Source organism: Oncorhynchus mykiss, chromosome 2 (genome assembly GCF_057628025.1).
Source record: "Oncorhynchus mykiss isolate SJ-2025 chromosome 2, ASM5762802v1, whole genome shotgun sequence".
Lineage (NCBI taxonomy): Eukaryota > Metazoa > Chordata > Actinopteri > Salmoniformes > Salmonidae > Oncorhynchus > Oncorhynchus mykiss.
In genome coordinates, this window is record NC_143023.1 from 14,497,511 (window position 1) to 14,517,118 (window position 19,608).

A 19,608-nucleotide genomic window follows, 5' to 3' on the forward strand; every position below is an offset into this window, starting at 1 on the left:
ATGTTAAAGGAGCAGGTGTCCACATACTTTTGGCAATTTAGTGTATTTTAATCCAGGCATGTTCCTAGACGATAAGATTGTGTGATGATGCGAATGACTGAGGAACATTCCATCGGTCTCTTCCAAATATGCTAATGTATATGAATTTGCAAGAGCCAAGTGGCAGGAAATGAACGCCCCCCCCCCCCCCCCCCACAATCTGTTGCCCCCCTCCCTCCCCAGAAGATATTATCATGAACATCAACTGTCTGCTGCAGCTGCTTCAGCGGTGTGAGCAGTGTAGCTGTGAGTGTGATCCAGACGCAGGGAGACAGGACATGCCTCTCTGTGACCCAACACTGCCAGAGCTGCAACAACCTCAGGGCATGGGCAAGCAACCAGGCTGTTTTCCAGACAACACACAGAGGAAATGGGGAAGAGCCACAGAACACCCAGGTTGGTATTTCAGGATTAACAGTTGATATTGTGAGGTAACTAACTGACTCCAGTTGTTTGTATTCTGTGGTATTTCTAGCTCTGACAGAATTATCACTCCAATAATGGTGTATGCCTTGCTAAGGTGGCTGAGGTGCATGTGGCTATGCCATCTGAGGACACACATGAGGCCCTGGAGGTGACCGGCTCTCTGGAAATGGAGGTGACCGTAGACCAGCCACCAAGACCAGGGGGAAGTGGCTCGTCATTGGTGAGGTGGAAGAAGGAGGGGAACAAAGGAGTTGAGGAGATCAAGAAAGTGACTGAGGTGGTGTTGGACAGTGAGATGGACAGTGCACGAAGTCAAGATGAAAATAGTCTGTCCTTACAGGAGAATGATGATGGAGAGGATAGGAGAGAAAAGTCCCTAGGAGGTGAACAACCGGAGAATGGTGCTGAGCAGCGGGCCTCTATTGAGTTGACAATATACTCTATAGAGCCTGAGGACTCTGAAAGCCCAACCTCTCAGATAGACAGAGGAGAGAAGACTGAGGTCGCTGCAGATGGGTGTGAGCTGGAGGGTGAGGAGAAGGAAACAGATGAGGAAGATGGCCAAAGAGAGAGTGACTCTGACTTTGACCCAGAGGAAGAGGAGGATGAGGGACTGAGAGAGAGTGACTCTGAATTTGACCCAGAGGAGGAGAGCGCAACAAGTAGTAGAGGGAGAAGCAGAGGAAGAGGTAGGGGGAAGGACAGGGAGAATCAGGGGAAGAAGTAGGGGGAAAGTGAGAAGCAGAGGAAGAGGTAGGCGGAAGGAAATGGAGAATCAGGGGAAGAAGTAGAGGAAGGGGAAGGGGGAAAGGGAGAATCAGGGGAAGAAGTAGGGGAAGGGCTAGGGGGAAAGTGAGAAGCAGAGGAAGAGGTAGGGGGAAGGAAATGGAGAATCAGGGGAAGAAGTAGAGGAAGGGGAAGGGGGAAAGGGAGAAGCAGAGGAAGGTAATTGCATCAGGCTGCAGGAGAGACTGGTTTGGATGAGTCTGCTGAAGACTCTGATGGATCACCTTCATCATCACCCCAGAGAGACCAGCAGGACCAGGAGTCGTTCAGCGGTGCCGCTGGAGAACTGGGCTCCGGGGACCTTGCCAGCATCAAGCAGAAATTCAAACACTCCAAACGCCATATGGTCCTCTGTCCTGAATGTGTTTTCCTGTACACCACCAGGCTGAAACACCATAAGTGTTGTGCGAGTGAACTGGGCCTCAAGAGTCACCAGAGGCAACACCGTCAGGACCTTAAGTTTCCCTGTAAGTTTTGCCTCCAATCCTTCAGGACGCGGCTGGACAAGCTGACCCACAAAGACCCACAGATTCAAAAATCACAGATGCTACAGCTGCTCAGTGCCCACTAAGGTTTGACAACATCCTCATACGGAACCGCCATCTCAGAGAGCACAAGTTCAAGAAACACATCTGTCATACATGTTACAAGGAATTCGACAAAGGTCACCACCTAAAGAGGCACGAGCTGTCCCACAGTGACGACAAACCCTTCAAGTGCCAGGTATGTAATACTAATTAGTTACTTTTTTAAACTCAGTCAGCCTCAAGAACCACGTCAGACGCTACCACAGCCCAGAGTCAGGGCTGGACCCTGATGAAGGCACAGGAGTTGGGGAGAGGGGGGGAGGAGGGAAACAGATGGCAGGACTGGGCAGTAGCGAGGGGAGGTTGGACAGAGGAAGCCTCGGCAGCAGGTAGAGCTTACCTTCTGGACTGAGTGGGAGATGTGGGTTGGAGGAGTGATCAAAGAGAGTGGAGGAGAAACAGAGGAAGCGCCAGTGAAAGGATGATGATCCTGAAGAAGGAGAGGCAGTGAGAGAGTGACTCTGACTTTGACCTGGAGGAGGAGAAGATGGGGAGTAGTGAAGGGGGAGAGGTAAAGACCGAGGGAGAGGGAGGAAGTCACTAGCAGAGGCCTACGGGACAGGCTAGGCACTGCTGTAGGAGAGCTGGGTGGACAGAAAGGCCAAGGATGTATTCATTAGTACACACCAAAACGTTTTGCAACCTTAAAAGAAAAGTTCAGGTAGTGCCTCTCTGTTTTGGCCTGTTTTATTCTGATTCGTTCCTAGTGAATATGAATCAAGACTAAGAGCAGAAAACATCTCCCGACACTAGAATTTGTTATCCTCAAGTTCTGACTTTGAACTGTTCCAGTTTCCCAGAATCTGATTGAACCTAGTCCTGGACTAAAATGCAGTTCAATGGACATGCTTTCAATTGCATAATCTGTTTCTGGGACACCAGTCCTTGAGTTTTTTTTTTTTTTACCAATACACAAATGTATGGTACAACCTGGCCATTGTTCATTAAATGTGACGTTGTCTTTAAAATGACACCGTTTCTGTACTCTATGGTGACAAGATCATCACTGGAAACAAACTATTTTCCATAAAATATGGCAGAATGTTCTAACTAGTTTTTATTGGGAAGCAGAGCATTTATTTGAACAAAAACAGCCACAATCATTCTCATTACTCCAAATAATTGACTTATGTCACTTTTGTTTTGATCCGACGTCGCAGTCCGCCATGTGTTTTTTTCACAGTGGAGAGAACAGCAAACATGGAAAAGCCTGGCTTGCTGTCTCCTTTGACCGGTAATGCGTAAGCCTCAACTTTCAGTCATTCTAGCTAACTACCATATTCTACTTTAAAGTTACCATTCAGGAGCTGAAGAGTTATGTTGATTTAGCATGTCTACTTTTGGACAGGTAAAGTTGGTTCTGCAGGCTTCATTGAAATATAAATTGGCCTACTCAAAAGACAAGACATTTGCAAAAATGGATCGATTCATAACAATGTTATTTGTTTATAGGTAAAGGCTGTGGATCCGAAGGTAACCACCCTCGTTTCGGCACTCCCCTTTGGCCTCTTCCCCAGAGCTGAGGATCCAAATCACGTTTGGCACGTTTCGTTATTTAAAAAAATTAATATAGGTTTTATAGATATTGAGTTATGTACAATGTTGTTTTGAATGATGTACTGGGAGCGAATTTTAGAGCAGATGGTGTCTACTTGCATAGGCCTGCCTGTGTTTTATTTCAAAGCACATTTTGGCACAACGCTGTTGAGTTTTGGCGGCAGGGGAGAAATGCGACCATTCGCACAATCATCCTAAAATCTCATTAATGCGGTGGTGTTTTGTCTTACTGTAACGTTATGCTATTATATTTGGTTATGTACAATCCCATAACTATGTGATCTAAGCTTTGATCTAACTTTATTAAACAAGCAGCATTCGCCACACCGTTTAGCTAACGGAATTGCTGCAGATCCGATTTTTCTGGAACCCTCTTCCCGACAGCTAAAGGTCCCGAAGCTTCTGTGCATGCGTGGGATTCTCTACTTTATGTACAGATTGTTTATGGTAGGGGCAGGCATGAGCTACTGACAAACGACAGCAATTGCATTTTATCGATGGAAATTTGAATGCACTGAGATACCGTGATGAATGAAGCAGGTAGCCTAGTGGTTAGAGCGTTGGACTAGTAACTGAAAGGTTGCAAGGTCGAATCCCTGAGCTGACAAGGTAAACATCTGTCGTTCTGCCTCTGAAAATAAGAATTTGCTCTTAACTGACTTGTCCTTGAATACCCCTGCCATAGGGGGTGGAAGGGAATAAGTGCTAGCTAAACAGGCCCTTAGGAGAGAGGTAGTGGATGTGGCGGTGCCAATGGGCAAGGCAGAGGCTAAGGGAATGATTTGGACAGTGGTGGCTAAGGGAATGATTTGGACGGTGGTGGCTAAGGGAATGATTTGGACAGTGGTGGCTAATGGAATGATTTGGACAGTGGAACAGAGACGCTAAAGGCAGGCATCTATTCTAAGTAAATAGGAAGAGACAGGTGAGGCCATTTTTACAAGGCACAGACGGCTGAATAAGTCATTACTATTTTATAGCCTTTATTTAACCAGGAAAAGCCCATTGAGACCCAGAGTCTCTTTTTTTCAAGGGAGACCTGGCCAAGAAGGCAGCAACAATCTATACATTACAGAATTAAAACATATAATTCAACAACATGATCCAGCCCAAAAAAAAGCATTTGCAATATTAGGAAGGTGTCTGTGACGCCCACATCAAATCTCCCTATCCTTTGCACTTTAACATTAATTTGCACCAGACATTTAGTGTCCAATCAAATAATGACCACAGGGTTTTCATTTCAAATATCAAAGACACACCTTTATTGAATTGTTGCATACACTAATTCTAAGTGCACACTCGTATATTTATATATTGTAGCATCTTAATCTAATAATTATTGATGCGTTTTACCATTTGAGATTTTGCAGCACGTTTCTGGTGCCTTTATCTGCAGCATTGCGGCCAGCTTGTTAGCGGGCCTGCTGCTAATTGGACCCTCGTATTATCCTAAAATAGAGGGGTGTCGATTAACATATCGTTTTAACTGGATTTCTCCAGTTTAACATGATATGCTAGCGTTTTCTATTTAAAATGCATATATTTAAAACAAATTACGTTAATGATATTTATGCTTAAAATCATGTTTCTGCAAGAATAGATCCTTGATTTTTTTAAATGTTTATCTTTGTAGCCTCCCTACCTCATATTTGGAACTGGCCATTCTCTTTTATATTCTGTGTGCTCAACTAACTCTTGGAGTTTCAAGTGTCAAATAAATCAGGAAATTGGATGTCATTGTGGCTGTGGCAGAAAAGGTTCTGGGCCTGAAAGACAGAAGAAGTACGGCCCTCCCAGGCTCTATGAGCCTGTGTAGGGATCACATTTTGACTGATTTTAACAGAAGAAATAGTGTTAATTTAGTTTTTGGTAGTTAGTATGAATATTTTCATCCAAAACGTTTTGGGGGGATACTTTACTACCCTGCACAGTAGGTGGCGGCAATACACCTTATAGGTTAGACTACAGCCACCCAAGTCATAGACTGTTCTCTCTGTTTCCACATGGCAAGCTGTGCCGGTGCATGAAGTCTGACACTAACAGGCTCCTGAATAGCTTCTATCCCCAAGCCATAAGACTGCTAAATAGCTAACTAAATGGCTAACAGACTGAGTTGACCCTTGTATTTGATTTCTGCACACTCAGAGGGCCCTACACACTCACTCCATTCACTCACACACACACACACACATAATATGCATATACATTTATACTGACTACTCACACCCGCTCACATACAATCATATGTGCTGCTGCGACTGTTTCTTATATCCCGATGCCTTGTCACCTTAACCCTATACACATCTACCTATCACTACAGTGTCCCTGCACATTGTAAATATGGTACTGGAACTGCTTGCTTACTTTTTCGTGTTCTTATTTCTCATGTTTTTGTTCTACCTTGTTATATTCAGTATTACATTTGTTATTGACTACTGCATTGTTGGGGTTAGAGCTTGCAAGAAAGACATTTCATTGTGCATGTGACATTGAAACTAGTCTGCCAATAAACCTTGAAGAAGAAGTTGGTTCTGCTGTGTAGACCTCAGTTATACATTTATCTATGTTTGAGTTGTTAGAACACTTTTACTTTCATTCATTTACAGACCTTTTAAGTACTTTTTATGCACTATGGTTTTTGTCTTCTCTTTGTAAACAATTTCAAGTTTGGGAAAATAAACCCCCTAATATTTGCACCCTACTCAGTTGTCTCCCATTGCCTGCTTGGTCAATACAGCATCCATCAGGAAGGTGGAAGTACTGCCAGTATTTTTTACTATAATTTTCACTCCCTCAGTTTTGGGACACTAATGTAAATATCGGAGGCGCGTGTGAACTCGCAAATGGAGGGGCGAGGGAAGGGGGTAATTTTGGATTCAGACAGTGTCCCAAGAGAAACTGGGCTGGCAGGTAGGATTTAGTTCCTTACTGTCTCTGGCCCACACTCCAGCACAGTAGGCGGCGGTAATGCGCTGTTTGGATGCCAATCTTCCTTAAACCCTACTGAAGAAAGGGGGCCCGGGAATACGTAAATATTAGGTCATTTCCGTGGTGGAAACAATGGTGGAACACTGAGATTTGTAAGGAAAGCCAACGTTACACCATACCCTAGTACATTCGATTTAGTTTTAAATAGTGCCTCTATTGCGCCCAATCATGGCCAATAATAATATAATCTTTACACCCTTTTTACCACTGAAGAAGAAACCCGATCGAGATTCTGAGTGGAGAAAATTAAAGGACAAATCCAGAAATCGGATTAATATCGGAGAAGCTTTTACCAGATGGAGGAACCTCAAGGAGGATAAATCTATGCCTACAGATGCCGAAGTGGCTTTGTTTTTGCTTGACAGGTAATTCGGGTGTTTTTTTTCCTGCAGTCTACCAGTTTATCAGGGTTGCCAGGTCCACCTAAAATGTCCAAACCCAATGACTACTCAAAACCCCGCTCACAAGGCCAGAAAACGAAATAAAAAAAATGTACGAGAGGAGGAAGTGGGACACTTCTTGCATTTTCCGTCTTTCGACATCTATCCAACATATAAACCCAACACATGATACATTTCTGAAATCCTCAAGATGTTTCTAAAATCACACACACACTTCTTTGTTGATATATTAACAGGATGCATGACACACCCATTTTGTCTACACGGAGTCAAATAAAAATGTTTCTCGCATTTGATAGCCTGGGGCCTGTTGCACAAAACTAGGATAAGGGATTAAGCCAGGATATCTTGGTGATCCTGGCTCAATTGATCCGTAATCCGGTTGCACTAAAGATGGATAGGGGGCAGGAGGATATGTTATGGTATAAATTACCATGGAGATTTATTCTGTGGAGCTAGCCTGCTCCAGACCAGGCTAAATTCCAGGATCTATTTAATCTCATCCCTAATGTCAGTCAGCAGTCACCACAAATGGAAACCAATAGTTATTTCACTGCTCACTATACATTGTTATCACATATAACTAGACCCACTGTTATTTAAACGTTTGTGATCATTAATTTCAATGATTTTGGATAAAAAATGATTTTTAGATGATGTTGCTATCATTAGATAATTTACAGTTTCCCATAGGCTATATATAAAATGCTAGAATATTAGGGCCACAGAGGGGAAAAAAACACAAGTCATAATATTGTAACCAGTTGTTTTAAAGGAGGACAGTTGTTAAAATGACAGATGTGGGGCATTTCGTGAAATTATACTTCAGTATGGTTTCATAAACAAAGACATGCTGATGTGCCAGAATATTAAGTATCACATTGTCATAAGTATCAAAACTGTAAAAACAATATGTAGCTTTTCTGCAGAAAGAACCAGCCTCATAAATTTATGACTTTATCCTTTTTCTTCAGTGTGGCCCTAGTACTCTGTCATATAAACAAATACACATTCCATATGAATATAAAAACACAATGTGTAACATTATGTTCCTTTATTGAATAAGGACAAAACAAAGCAGGTAAACCATCAGCTCCTTTCAAAACTGAAGTCACAGTGACTCTACAAGATGGAAAGCACAGAATCTAAGCATATTATACAAAATGATACATATACAGACCTTTGAATGTGTATAACACACCCTGCATGTCTGCACACTAAAATAAATGCAGGACAAATCCATACACATCAACTGAACAGACAAATGAATGGATGCAGTAGCCTCCCTGCAGCCTTGTATTACACACAGTATACCGCACAAACATCATAAGAGGCCAAATTCATCAAAAAACGAACCCAAAAAAAACCAAATTCCTCTGCCACCGCAGGACATATTTAACCAAAATTGAAAGCACACATACTAACTAAAATAATTCAACACATATTGGTCCCTCAGCAGCCGACCACTGTCGTCATCAGGGAAGATTGCCGGATTGTCCCAGTCCATGGCTGGTGGCACTCTGGGGGCCCTCTCCTTCCTCAGGCAGGCCACATTGTGGAGGACAGCACAAGCCACAGTAATATCACATGCCCTAACAGGGCTGACCCTTAATTTGTGAAGGCAGTGAAAGCGTGCCTTCAGGAGGCCAAAGGTCATTTCAACTCTGGCCCTGGTCCTGGCATGGGCATGGTTGTAGGCCTGCTGTGCTTCCTGGGGGTCTGTGAAAGGTGTCAGGAGAAAAGGCTGGCAGCCATACCCCCTGTCTCCCAGCAACACACCAGAGAATTCACCTGTCAACACAAAATCTCATCATTACTACCTCATAAACACAGTGATATTCTTGACACAGCCATGATGGTTATAAATAGGGGTTGTGTGGCTTACCTTGTGATAGGCACTGATAGATTTCAGAGGCCCGAAAGATTCTGGAGTCATGGACTGAGCCAGGCCATTTTGCCACAACATTGCTGATCACACAGTCAGCATTGCAGACCATCTGAAATCATAAGATGAGGAATATTACACCAATCAATGCACATCACTGGCAATGCAGAGTGTTCGTCAATGGACAATATCAAAAAGTTATGTTCACCTGAACATTAATGCTGTGAAAGGATTTCCTATTCACAAAATCGGCCTCATGGGCACCTGAGGGGGCTTTTATCCTTATGTGTGTGCAGTCCACTGCACCAATGACATTGGGGAAACCTGTCACACAAAGTAATGAGTATCCTACTATGTGTTAACAGTTGTCCTGTAATTTGTAGATCCTCTTACCTGCAATCCTATAGAACTCCTCTTTGATGTCACAGAGTCTTCTGTGGCCAGGGAAGGAGATGAAGACATCTGCTAATGCTTTGATAGCCAGACACACACTCCTTATTGTGCGGCAAATTGTGGCCTTGTTCAGCTGTTCTGCATCCCCCACTGAGTACAGGAAGGCTCCACTAGCAAAAAAGCGCAAGGCCACACAAACCATTTGCTCCACACTCAGTGCATGGCTCCGTGCAGTGCGGTGCTTAATCCTGGGACCCAGTAGTCTGCATAGATACCTGATGCCATCTGCAGAAAACCTGTATCTTTCATATAGATGGTCATCAGGGAAGGCCAGTGGGTCCAACCGGTCCCTGAAGACCCTTTCTCACCTGAAGGCTCTCCTCAGCACAAGTGCTTCTTCATCCACCACATCTCGCACGAATGGGCATGCCATTGTCAGAGCAGAAAGGAACACACAATTTTGGGCCTTCATATAGGCTAGTGGCCACACCTGGTGCTGGGGGGGGTGGGCAAAAGAGGGCGATGCCTTATAACGATGACTTGGTTGTACTGATTGCTGGGAAAATAAAAAAAACCTTAGAAAGATGCCACCGTCCTGTGTGCTCACAATAAGAGCTCATATGTCATGGCTCACTTGACTTTACGAGAATATACCTAATTTTTATTTTGAGCTGTGTCATCTTCTTGGAGCTGGGGGAGGAAAGAAAAATAATGATTAATACATTTGTGTTACAGTTAGCATACAGTGTACATTGAAGGCATATCTCACCTCCCTCTCAAGTTTTTTTATTTCAAGGTCCAGTTTCCTAATTGTCCTCTTTTTTATTTCGAACTCCAGTGCAAGATTTTCCATCTTTTTCTTCTTGTACTGAGTGTCTATGTCTGCCAGTTCTATTTGGCACCGGAGGTGGTTGCCATACAACTTTCTGATAGCTTGTGAGCTCTGTGAACACAATACAATTAGCGCAGCTGGAATTTGGCAGGATGTGGTGTCCTTTTATTAATACGCACTATGTTGCCAGGCTGGTTTTCCCACTGTATAGCATCTGGGTCCTGTAAAAGAAATTCGATTTTTTGATTTTGATGAGGACTCCTCACCATTGTAGAGTAAATAGTACTTTCACAGTCTTAACATGATACCTCATGCCTTCTGGAATCCAGAGAGATGGTCTCCTCCTCATCATCGTCTCCATCATGTGCTGTTGCTGCTGCACTGGGGCCTTCACCCTATCACATTTAATCGGATTCATATTGAAGCTAGTAGACAAGACATGCCAGGCCTACAGTATGCCTTTGATGGAGTACTCACTGGATCAGCATCGTCTGGTGCTTGTGCTGGTGGCTCTAACAGGAACACAGTGCTGCCAGACACTGCAAGGCAATAGGTAAACCAAAGTCAGACAGTCCAAATTGATTCAATATGAATGTGGTTGTATCCCATGTAGAGATGGAAGGACATACCTTGAATGAAGCGGGTGGCATCTTGGGAGGAACCTATGCTCGTCTCTTTCCCCCCAGGGATCCCCTCTAAGACGGGCCTGCCTTTATTTAGCTCCAAGGCCATGTCCTCTGCTGGGGTAAGGTCAGCCTTTGGTGACCCACCACCCGTGCCTTGTCTGTGGGTATTCTTTTTCACTGCTAAAACAGTACAGACAATGTGTGAGCAGGCACCTTCTGGGTACAATATATGCTTGTGCTTTGTTAAATATTAGTCAGGGACCATACCATTCTGCAGAATGTTCTTGTATTTGATTTTGACCTGCTGCCATGTCCGTTTTGGCCCGTTCATGTTTAATCTACACACACACACACACACACACTTAATGGAGTCACACTGCAAAAAATTACTTGGTATTTTTGTCTTGTTTTCAGTAAAAATATCAAAAATTTTATCATAGCTTTATACAGTGTGATGGAGTTACTTTACACAATTTCACTCATATCTGCAGTGCATTTCAATAAAAAAAATTTACCGTTTCATAATTACAGTACAACTGCATTTTTGGAGATGTGAATTAAATATTTGAATTGTAATTGTGATGTTTCAGCGGAGCGGTGAGTGTGTAATTGTGCACTACTTACGCATTCAGGCGGTCTGCAATACTTTGCCACGCTTTTTCTCTTTGCTTTATCACTGTGGCGGTGTTGCCTTTCTTCTTAATTATATATTTTACCTCCTCGTATGCCTCCATGAGGATTTGTGCTTCCGACGGGGAAAAGTACGCGGCTCTAGTTGCCATGGTAAATCAGTTAATCTGTGATCTGTGGCGGGGTCTATTTGAGTGAGCCGTGAGCGCGCACCTATCCAGGATTGGTTTCACCTGGCTTAATGAATCCGTGTCTGCTCATCCTGGCTTGGTCTTTGTGCAACCAATTAAGCCTGGACGCACATGTTTTGGCTTCATTGAGCTCAGCTGAGTCATTTATCCCGGATGTCTTAATTCTACTTTTGTGCAACAGGCCCCTGGACAGCAGTTTAGATAAACTGCGACACCATTATTATGGTCCTAATTGTACCCCAATGACAACATTTTGTGTGATTATGAAACAAGTGTAGATTCCTGAAATACATCATGTGTTGGGCCCACTTTAGCTACTCCATACTGTCCCACTTTAGCTACTCCATACTGTCCCACTTTAGCTACTCCATGCCGTCCTACTTTAGCTACTCCATGCCGTCCTACTTTAGCTAGCTATGGTTGGTAAAGCGGAACAATAACAAAAGACTGAATTACAAAATCGAAACATAATACTTGCAACTTCTTTATGAATTTTCATGCAGTACTACATAATATGCACATTTAAATCAACATTTGGCACAGTGCGATATTTTGCAATTTTATAACATCAAAACAGACAAAAAGCTATGTCACTGTGTTTTGCAGGGTGAGCTTCATGTTTGAAGCTTGCTCTGCCCCCCTCTGTCACACCAATGAAGTGATGTGATTTTGATCGTGTAGTTTCTCTGCAATCTAAACAATAGTTTAGATTTTCTCATGTCAGACCAATAAATAAATGGGTAAGGATTAAGCTGTGCCAGTTGAAATGATGTTCCACTCTTTCCGAATTCACCCTTTAGGCTAAACGCCAGTCATGCTTGACAAGTATAATGTAGGATAATTAACGTCTAAAGGCTTGATTCTGTTGACATACTCGAGGCACGTTTCGGTCAGATCAAATGGTCACAAGCTGAGAGAAAGGCTAGTTAGTACCTGTTGTGCACATTTGCGCATAGCCCACATAGCCTACATAGCCTACTGCTGTGGGCGCATTGCTGCGCGTAACATGTTAAGAAATATGTTTAGCAACATTTTCAGATAAATGTTCTGATCGGTTGCTTTAGCGTCATTGCTTAATATATACAACTACTGTATATACATATATATGTATATATATATATATATACATATATACAGTAGTTGTATGAATTAATATATATATTTTATGTACAGTAGATGTATGAATATTGGATCTATTGTCCCAGAACCAGGCGTGGACCTAGCCTCAGCGCAGAGGGGGCGGGCGCTTTCAAGGGGTCCTTCTAACCAAATCATAAAAGTATATCAGCTATCATAAACACAAATTGGCCATCATCACAGAGCCATGCAAGCCTATTTCCAATAAAACATACAGATAGTGTCACTTTGCCAGACACCAAAAAAAAGTGTCAGTCTGCGGTGAATCGCAATACAATGTTTCAGCACCAAGTTCAGCACACGTCGCTCTACAAAGCACAGTGGTTGGGAGAGCTCCCCAGGTGGTCAGCACCATGGACAGCACACGTCGCTCTACAAAGCGCAGTGGTCGGGAGAGCTCCGCAGGTGGTCAGCACCAAGGACAGCAGCACCAAAGCGGCGAGTCATCAAAACCATTCATCGCAACGCATGAAGCTCTCGTTTAGCAGACATAGGCCTACATTCAAAGATAAAGTAGACAATGAGATCACAACTACAAAACAGGCACATCGTAAGCAACACAAGGCAGGCAGTGTCACACACGCACACGGCCTGCATATAGGTGTCAAGAGTTGATGAGCAAGAGGGCCTGTAATAACATGTCAACTGCTTTCGTCTTAACCAAAGACCAATAAAAAAAGGATGTTTCACTCACCAGGTTGTCACTGCTCAGCCAAAATACCCATGTTGTAGTCTGATGTAATCTAGTCAATTTTGTTAAATTCCATTATCATGCGTTCAATAGAACTAAATAATAATCCCAACACCTGAACAAACTATTTACAAACCAGGGTCCCGTTTTTAAAACGTCATCCTCAAGTTGTCAGTGTCTACAGTGCCTTGCCTTATTCCACATTTTGCCTGAATTAAATATATATTAATAATAACCCTGAATTCAAAATGGATTAAATATACATTTCCCTCACCCATCTACACACAATACCCCACAATCAAAGTGAAAACATGTTTTTTTTTTTTTTTGCAAATAAAAAAAAAATGAATTACAGAAATATATAATTTGCATACCACTGAGACAATACTTTATAGAAGCACCTTTGGCTGTGAGTCTTTCTGGGTAAGTCTAAGAGCTTTCCACACCTTTTATTGTGCAACATTTGCTCACTATTCTTTTCAAACCTCTTCAAGCTCTGTCAAATTGATTGATCATTGCTTAGACAACCATTTTCAGGTCTTGCCATAGATGTTCAAGTAGATTTAAGTCAACTGTAATTCGGTCACTCAGGAACATTCACTGTCTTCTTGGTAAGCAACCCCAGTGTAGATTTTGCCTTGTGTTTTAGGTTATTGTCCTGCGCAAAGGTGATTTAATTTCCCAGTTTCTGGTGGAAAGCAGACTGAACCACGTTTTCCTCTAGGATTTTGCTGTGGACACTATTCCGTTTCTTTTTTTATCATGAAAAACTCCCCAGTCCTTAATGATTACAAGCATACCCATAACATGATGCAGCCACCACTATACTTGAAAATATGGAATGTTTGTAGTATTTGCCCCAAACATAACTTTGTATTCAAGACAAAAAGTTAATTGCTTTGCCACATTTTTTGCAGTATTCCTTTAGTGCCTTGTTGCAAACAGGATGCATGTTTTGGAATATTTTATATTCTGTACAGGCTTCCTTCCTTCACTCTGTCAATTAGGTTAGTTTTGTGGAGTAACTACAATGTTGTTGATCCATCCTCGGTTAATAACTTTACCATGCTCAAAGGGATATTCATTGTAATTTGTAAACATTTCAAAAACATAATTCCACTTTGACATTATGGAGAATTGTGTGTAGGCCATCTAAATGTAATACATTTTAAATCCAGGCTGTAACAACAAAATGTGGAAAAGTCAAGGGGTGTGAATACTTTCTTAATCACTATGTCCCACTCAGTATAAAGCAATGTGAGGTTGGATAGTCTGGCCTTATTCATGTATGCAGGCAAATATCGCTTGATGATTTTCACAGGCGGCTGAAACTTTGCTTGGCACTGCTGATGGCACTGCTGATGGGAAGGATGTACGTCTTCTTTAGTAAACTGTTCCAAAACACCAACATGAATTTAAACTCAAATGTGCTCATCTTTGAGAGCAGGTCATCAGCTGTAGAGGCAGTATTTGGTGTAGTATGGTTATGGTGATTTATTCAGAGCAGAGTTCAAGGATTGCATGCAGGCTCTGTATATTCACTTCTGTGGCCTGTTTCCTGGAGGCCCACCTTGTGGCCAGTAGGCTCTTCAGCTTGAGAACAGCGAGAGATTCAGCTGCATGTTTTCCTGTTCCTTCTTCAGTATTTTAAACCTTGGAAGGCTAGAAGTCAGAAAGCAGTACAGGGTCTCCAGTGCACCCCAAAATAATTTACAAGGAACAATGAGCATCCATTAGAAATAAATGTATGGTGTGTGCGAAGTAGTGCACGTACACATCCTTATTCAAACAGTTTCTTAGGCTTCCGTGTCTACAGTGTCTCATGGGGGACAAACATCATTAACCAAACGTAGAATCGGTCAGGAAACACAACTCCAAGACTGAAATCTTGTTTTTTTAATAAGCAGCAGAAAAATAACCAATCTGTGTTCAGTGGCTCTTTAATACATTGGAGGTGCCAAAGAGGCATTTTTATTTAGACCTTTTTTGAAGTACATACCGACCAATAAGGGGACTCTTATTGAACTGTTTCGTCAACGCATTTTCCTAGAAGATACAATTGCTAATGAGTATGAATTGGCAAGAGCCGATAGTGGCAGGAAATCACCCGCTCTTTTATTAATTTTTTTGACCCAGGTTAGCTGCCCCCCCTCCACAACCTGCTGCCCCCCCTCCCTCCCCAGAAGATATAATCGTGAACATCGACTGCCTGCTGCAGCTGTTTCAGCGGTGTGAGCAGTGCAGGCGTGAGAGTGTGATCCAGACGCAGGGAGACAGGACATGCCTCTCTGTGACCCAACACTGCCAGAGCTGCAACCACCGCAGGACATGGGCAAGCAACGCATCTACTGTCCAGACAATGCTCAAAGGAAATGGGGACCAGCCACAGAATATTCAGGTGGGTATTTAAGGATTAACAGTTGATATTGTGAGGTAACTAACTTCAGTTGTTTGTATTCTGTGGTATCTCTAGTTATTTCTTCTTTTTTTTATACAGAACTGTCACTCCAATAATACTGGTGTTTTCCTTCGCTAAGTAGGTTGACATGCAGGTGGCCCTGCCACCTGAGGACACAGATGGAGCCTTGCTGTCTGAGAACCGAGATGGGGACTTGCCATCGGAGGACAGAGATGAGAATCTGGATCTGACTGGCTCTTTGGAGATGAGGGTGACTGTAGACCAGCCACCAAGACCAGGAGGAAGTGGCATGTCCCTGGTGAGGGGGAAAAATGAGGGGAACAAAGGAACAGAGGAGAGAAAGAAAGTAACTAAGGTGGTGTTGGACAGTGAGATGGACTGTGCACGAAGCCAGGAGGACAATGGCCTGTCCTCACAGGAGGATGAGGAAGGAGAGGAGAGAAAGGGACAGTTCCTAGGTGATGAACAACAGGAGAATGGTGCTGAGCAGCGGGCCTCTATTGAGTTGACAATATACTCTATAGAGCCTGAGGACTCTGAAAGCCCAACCTCTCAGATAGACAGAGGAGAGAAGACTGAGGTCGCTGCAGATGGGTGTGAGGGGGAGGGTGATGTGTGTGAGATGGAGGGTGAAGAGACAGATGAGGAAGATAGACGGACAGAGAGTGACTCTGAATTTGACCCAGAAGCTGAGGAAGAGGGACTGCGAGAGAGTGACTCTGAATTTGACCCAGAAGAGGAGAAACCAACAAGTAGGAGAGGAAGAGGCAGGGGAAGGGGTAGGGGGAAAGGGAGAAGCAGAGGAAGGCAATTGCAGCAGCCTACAGGAGGGACTGGTTTGGATGAGTCTGCTGAAGACTCTGATGGATCACCTTCATCATCACCCCAGAGAGACCAGCAGGACCAGGAGTCGTTCAGCGGTGCTGCTGGAGAACTGGGCTCCGGGGACCTTGTCAGCATCCGGCAGAAATTCAAATACTCTAAAAAACACCACATGGTCCTCTGTCCTGAATGTGGCGTCCTGTACACCACCAGGCTGAAACACCATAAGTGTGAACACAAGTTCATGGTCCGCTGTCCAGACTGTGGGCAGGGTTGTGCGAGTGAACTGGGCCTCAAGCAACACCGGAGGCTACACCGTCAGGACCTTAAGTTTCCCTGTAAGTTCTGCCTCCAATCCTTCAGGACGCGGCCGGACAAGCTGACCCACGAGAAGACCCACAGATTCAAAAGATTAAAAGGTCACAGATGCTACAGCTGCTCAGAGTGCCCACTGAGCTTTGACAACATCCTCATACGGAATCGCCATCTCAGAAAGCACGAGTCCAAGAGACACATCTGTCACACATGTTACAAGGAATTCAACAAGGGTCACCTCCTGGAGAGGCACGCACTGTCCCACAGTGACGACAAGCCCTTCAAGTGCCAGGTCTGGAGGGAGGGGCAGGGTTTCAATTACATTCAACTGAAGTGTCAGTTTCAATTACTTATTTTAAAGAGGGCTATTTACTGTAAATAAAATAAAAACGTTACATTTTTATTTAAATCCAAAGTATTGTATTTACATGGTCCATGTTGCCCTTTCCTGTGTGTCAGGTGTGCCAGCGTGCCTTTGCCCAGCTCAGCCAGCTGAAGTCCCACCTGCGCGTCCACACTGGGGAGAGGCCCTTCCAATGCCAGCACTGCGACAAGAGCTTCAACCACAACGTCAGCCTCAAGAACCACGTCAGACGCTACCACAGCCCAGACTCAGGGCTGGACCCTGATGGAGGCACAGAAGTTGGGGGACAGGGGGGGAGCAGGGAAACAGATGGCAGGACTGGGCAGGAGGGAGGGGAGGTGAAATCAAGGAAGCCTCGGCAGCAGGTAGAGCTTACCTTTATGACTGAGTGGGAGATGTGGGCAGGAGGACAGGGAGCAAAGAGAGTGGAGGAGAAACCGAGGAAGAGGAAACGCCAGTGCAATGATGATCCTGTATTCATTAGTGCACACTGTAGCAAAACATTTTTGTAACCGAAAATGAAAACAAGTGTTTGTTATTGGACAAGTTCAGGTACTGCCTCTCCATTTTGGCCCGTTTGCTTCTGATTTATTCCTAGTGAATGACATTTTTTTTATTGAACCTTTATTTAACTAGGCAAGTCAGTTAAGAACAAATTATTATTTACAATGACGGCCTACCCCAGCCAAACTCTAACGACACTGTGGGACTCCCAATCATGGCCGGTTGTGATACAGCCTGGAATCGAACCAGGGTCTGTAGTGATGCCTTTAGCACTGAGATGCAGTGCCTTAGACCGTTGCTTCACTCGGGAGTCCCAAGACTAAGAGCAGGAAACATCTCCTGGCACTAGAATTTGTTATCCTCATGTTCTGTCTTTGAACTTTCTGGGATTCCCAGAACCTGATTGAAGAATCTAAAATATATTTAGATTTGTTAAACTCTATTTTGGTTACTGCATGATTCCATATGTGCTATTTAATAGTTTTGATGTCTACACTATTCTACAATGTAGAAAATAGTGCAAATAAAGAAAAACCCTTGAATTAGTAGTTGTCACAACTTTTGAGTGGTAGTGTACAGTATCAGCCAGAAGTTAGGACACACCTACACAGTTATGGTTCAACACATTGCACATTGAAATGTGTAACGTTGCCCTAAACTGCCGTTTCTGTACTCTATATGGTGTCATGATCACCACTGATCACACCTAGTTTGTGTGATGTTTCATATACGCTAATGGCAGGTAATGCACCAGGATCTAGTTTTGAATGCACCAGTATCAGATTTTTCAACCCAGGTACCTAGCAACATATGGGCCTCGAAAGTACTGCGCCCCAGCTTAACACTTGAATCATTATTAAATATCATATTCCATTAATGTAAAGCTAAAAATATATATAAGAGAAGTCTCAGTCGGAGTTAGATAACCATGGAAGAATGAATAAGCAAAGTCGGGTAAAGTATAAGAAGATCACCATTTAACGCACAGTGTCTTTTCCGGGCCTTGGCAGTCAGATTACTGGGGAAATGTGACGAGCAGTGCTACATACAGTGGGGCAAAAAAATATTTAGTCAGCCACCAATTGTGCAAGTTCTACCACTTAAAAAGATGAGAGGCCTGTAATTTTCATCATAGGTACACTTCAACTATGACAGACAAAATGAGAGAGAAAAAAAATCCTGAAAATCACATTGTATTTATTTGCAAATGATGGTGGAAAATAAGTATTTGGTCAATAATAAAAGTTTATCTCAATACTTTGTTATATAACCTTTGTTGGCAATGACAGAGGTCAAACGTTTTCTGTAAGTCTTCACAAGGTTTCCACACACTGTTGCTGGTATTTTGGCCCATTTCTCTATGCAGATCTCCTCTAGAGCAATGATGTTTTGGGGCTGTTGCTGGGCAACACAGACTTTCAACTCCCTCCAAAGATTTTCTATGGGGTTGAGATCTGGAGACTGGCTAGGCCACTCCAGGACTTTGGGATCATTGTCATGCTGAAAGACCCAGCCACATTTCATCTTCAATACCCTTGCTGATGGAAGGAGGTTTTCCCTCAAACTCTCATGATACATGGCCCCATTCATTCTTTCCTTTACACGGTTCAGTCGTCCTGGTCCCTTTGCAGAAAAACAGCCCCAAAGCATGATGTTTCCACCCCCATGCTTCACAGTAGGTATGGTGTTCTTTGGATGCAACTCAGCATTCTTTGTCCTCCAAACACGACGAGTTGAGTTTTTACCAAAAAGTTCCATTTTGGTTTCATCTGACCGTATGACATTCTCCCAATCTTCTTCTGGATCATCCAAATGCTCTCTAGCAAACTTCAGACGGGCCTGGACATGTACTGGCTTAAGCAGGGGACACGTCTGGCACTGCAGGATTTGAGTCCCTGGCGGCGTAGTGTGTTACTGATGGTAGGCTTTGTTACTTTGGTCCCAGCTCTCTGCAGGTCATTCACTAGGTTCCCCCGTGTGGTTCTGGGATTTTTGCTCACCGTTCTTGTGAT

The 19,608-nt window shown here is 43.5% G+C and overlaps 2 protein-coding genes and 1 pseudogene across 3 annotated transcripts; 2 read left to right on the top strand and 1 right to left on the bottom strand.

The window, feature by feature from the left end:
- The first annotated feature begins 203 nt into the window (after positions 1-203).
- On the top strand, positions 204-2,292 carry LOC149984872 (uncharacterized; annotated as a pseudogene).
- A 4,108-nt stretch (positions 2,293-6,400) lies between these two features.
- LOC110535783 (uncharacterized) lies at positions 6,401-18,853 on the top strand. 2 transcript variants are annotated; one of them, XM_090189777.1, is made up of 4 exons: positions 6,401-6,751; positions 15,309-15,570; positions 15,713-15,889; positions 17,188-18,853. In XM_090189777.1, the coding sequence occupies exons 1-4, from the start codon at positions 6,555-6,557 to the stop codon at positions 17,602-17,604; spliced, it is 1,053 nt and encodes a 350-aa protein (XP_090045903.1). In that variant the 5' UTR covers positions 6,401-6,554; the 3' UTR covers positions 17,605-18,853. The 2 variants fall into 2 exon arrangements, with proteins under 2 accessions (XP_090045903.1, XP_021476719.3); XM_021621044.3 differs by having other exon boundaries at positions 6,426-6,751; positions 15,713-17,020.
- LOC149984873 (uncharacterized) lies at positions 8,881-11,530 on the bottom strand. Its single transcript, XM_090189784.1, has 5 exons — positions 10,791-11,530; positions 10,527-10,703; positions 10,375-10,436; positions 10,206-10,292; positions 8,881-10,118 (listed from the first exon to the last, which is right to left on the bottom strand). The coding sequence occupies exons 1-5, from the start codon at positions 10,852-10,854 to the stop codon at positions 10,026-10,028; spliced, it is 483 nt and encodes a 160-aa protein (XP_090045910.1). The 5' UTR covers positions 10,855-11,530; the 3' UTR covers positions 8,881-10,025.
- Positions 18,854-19,608: the final 755 nt, after the last annotated feature.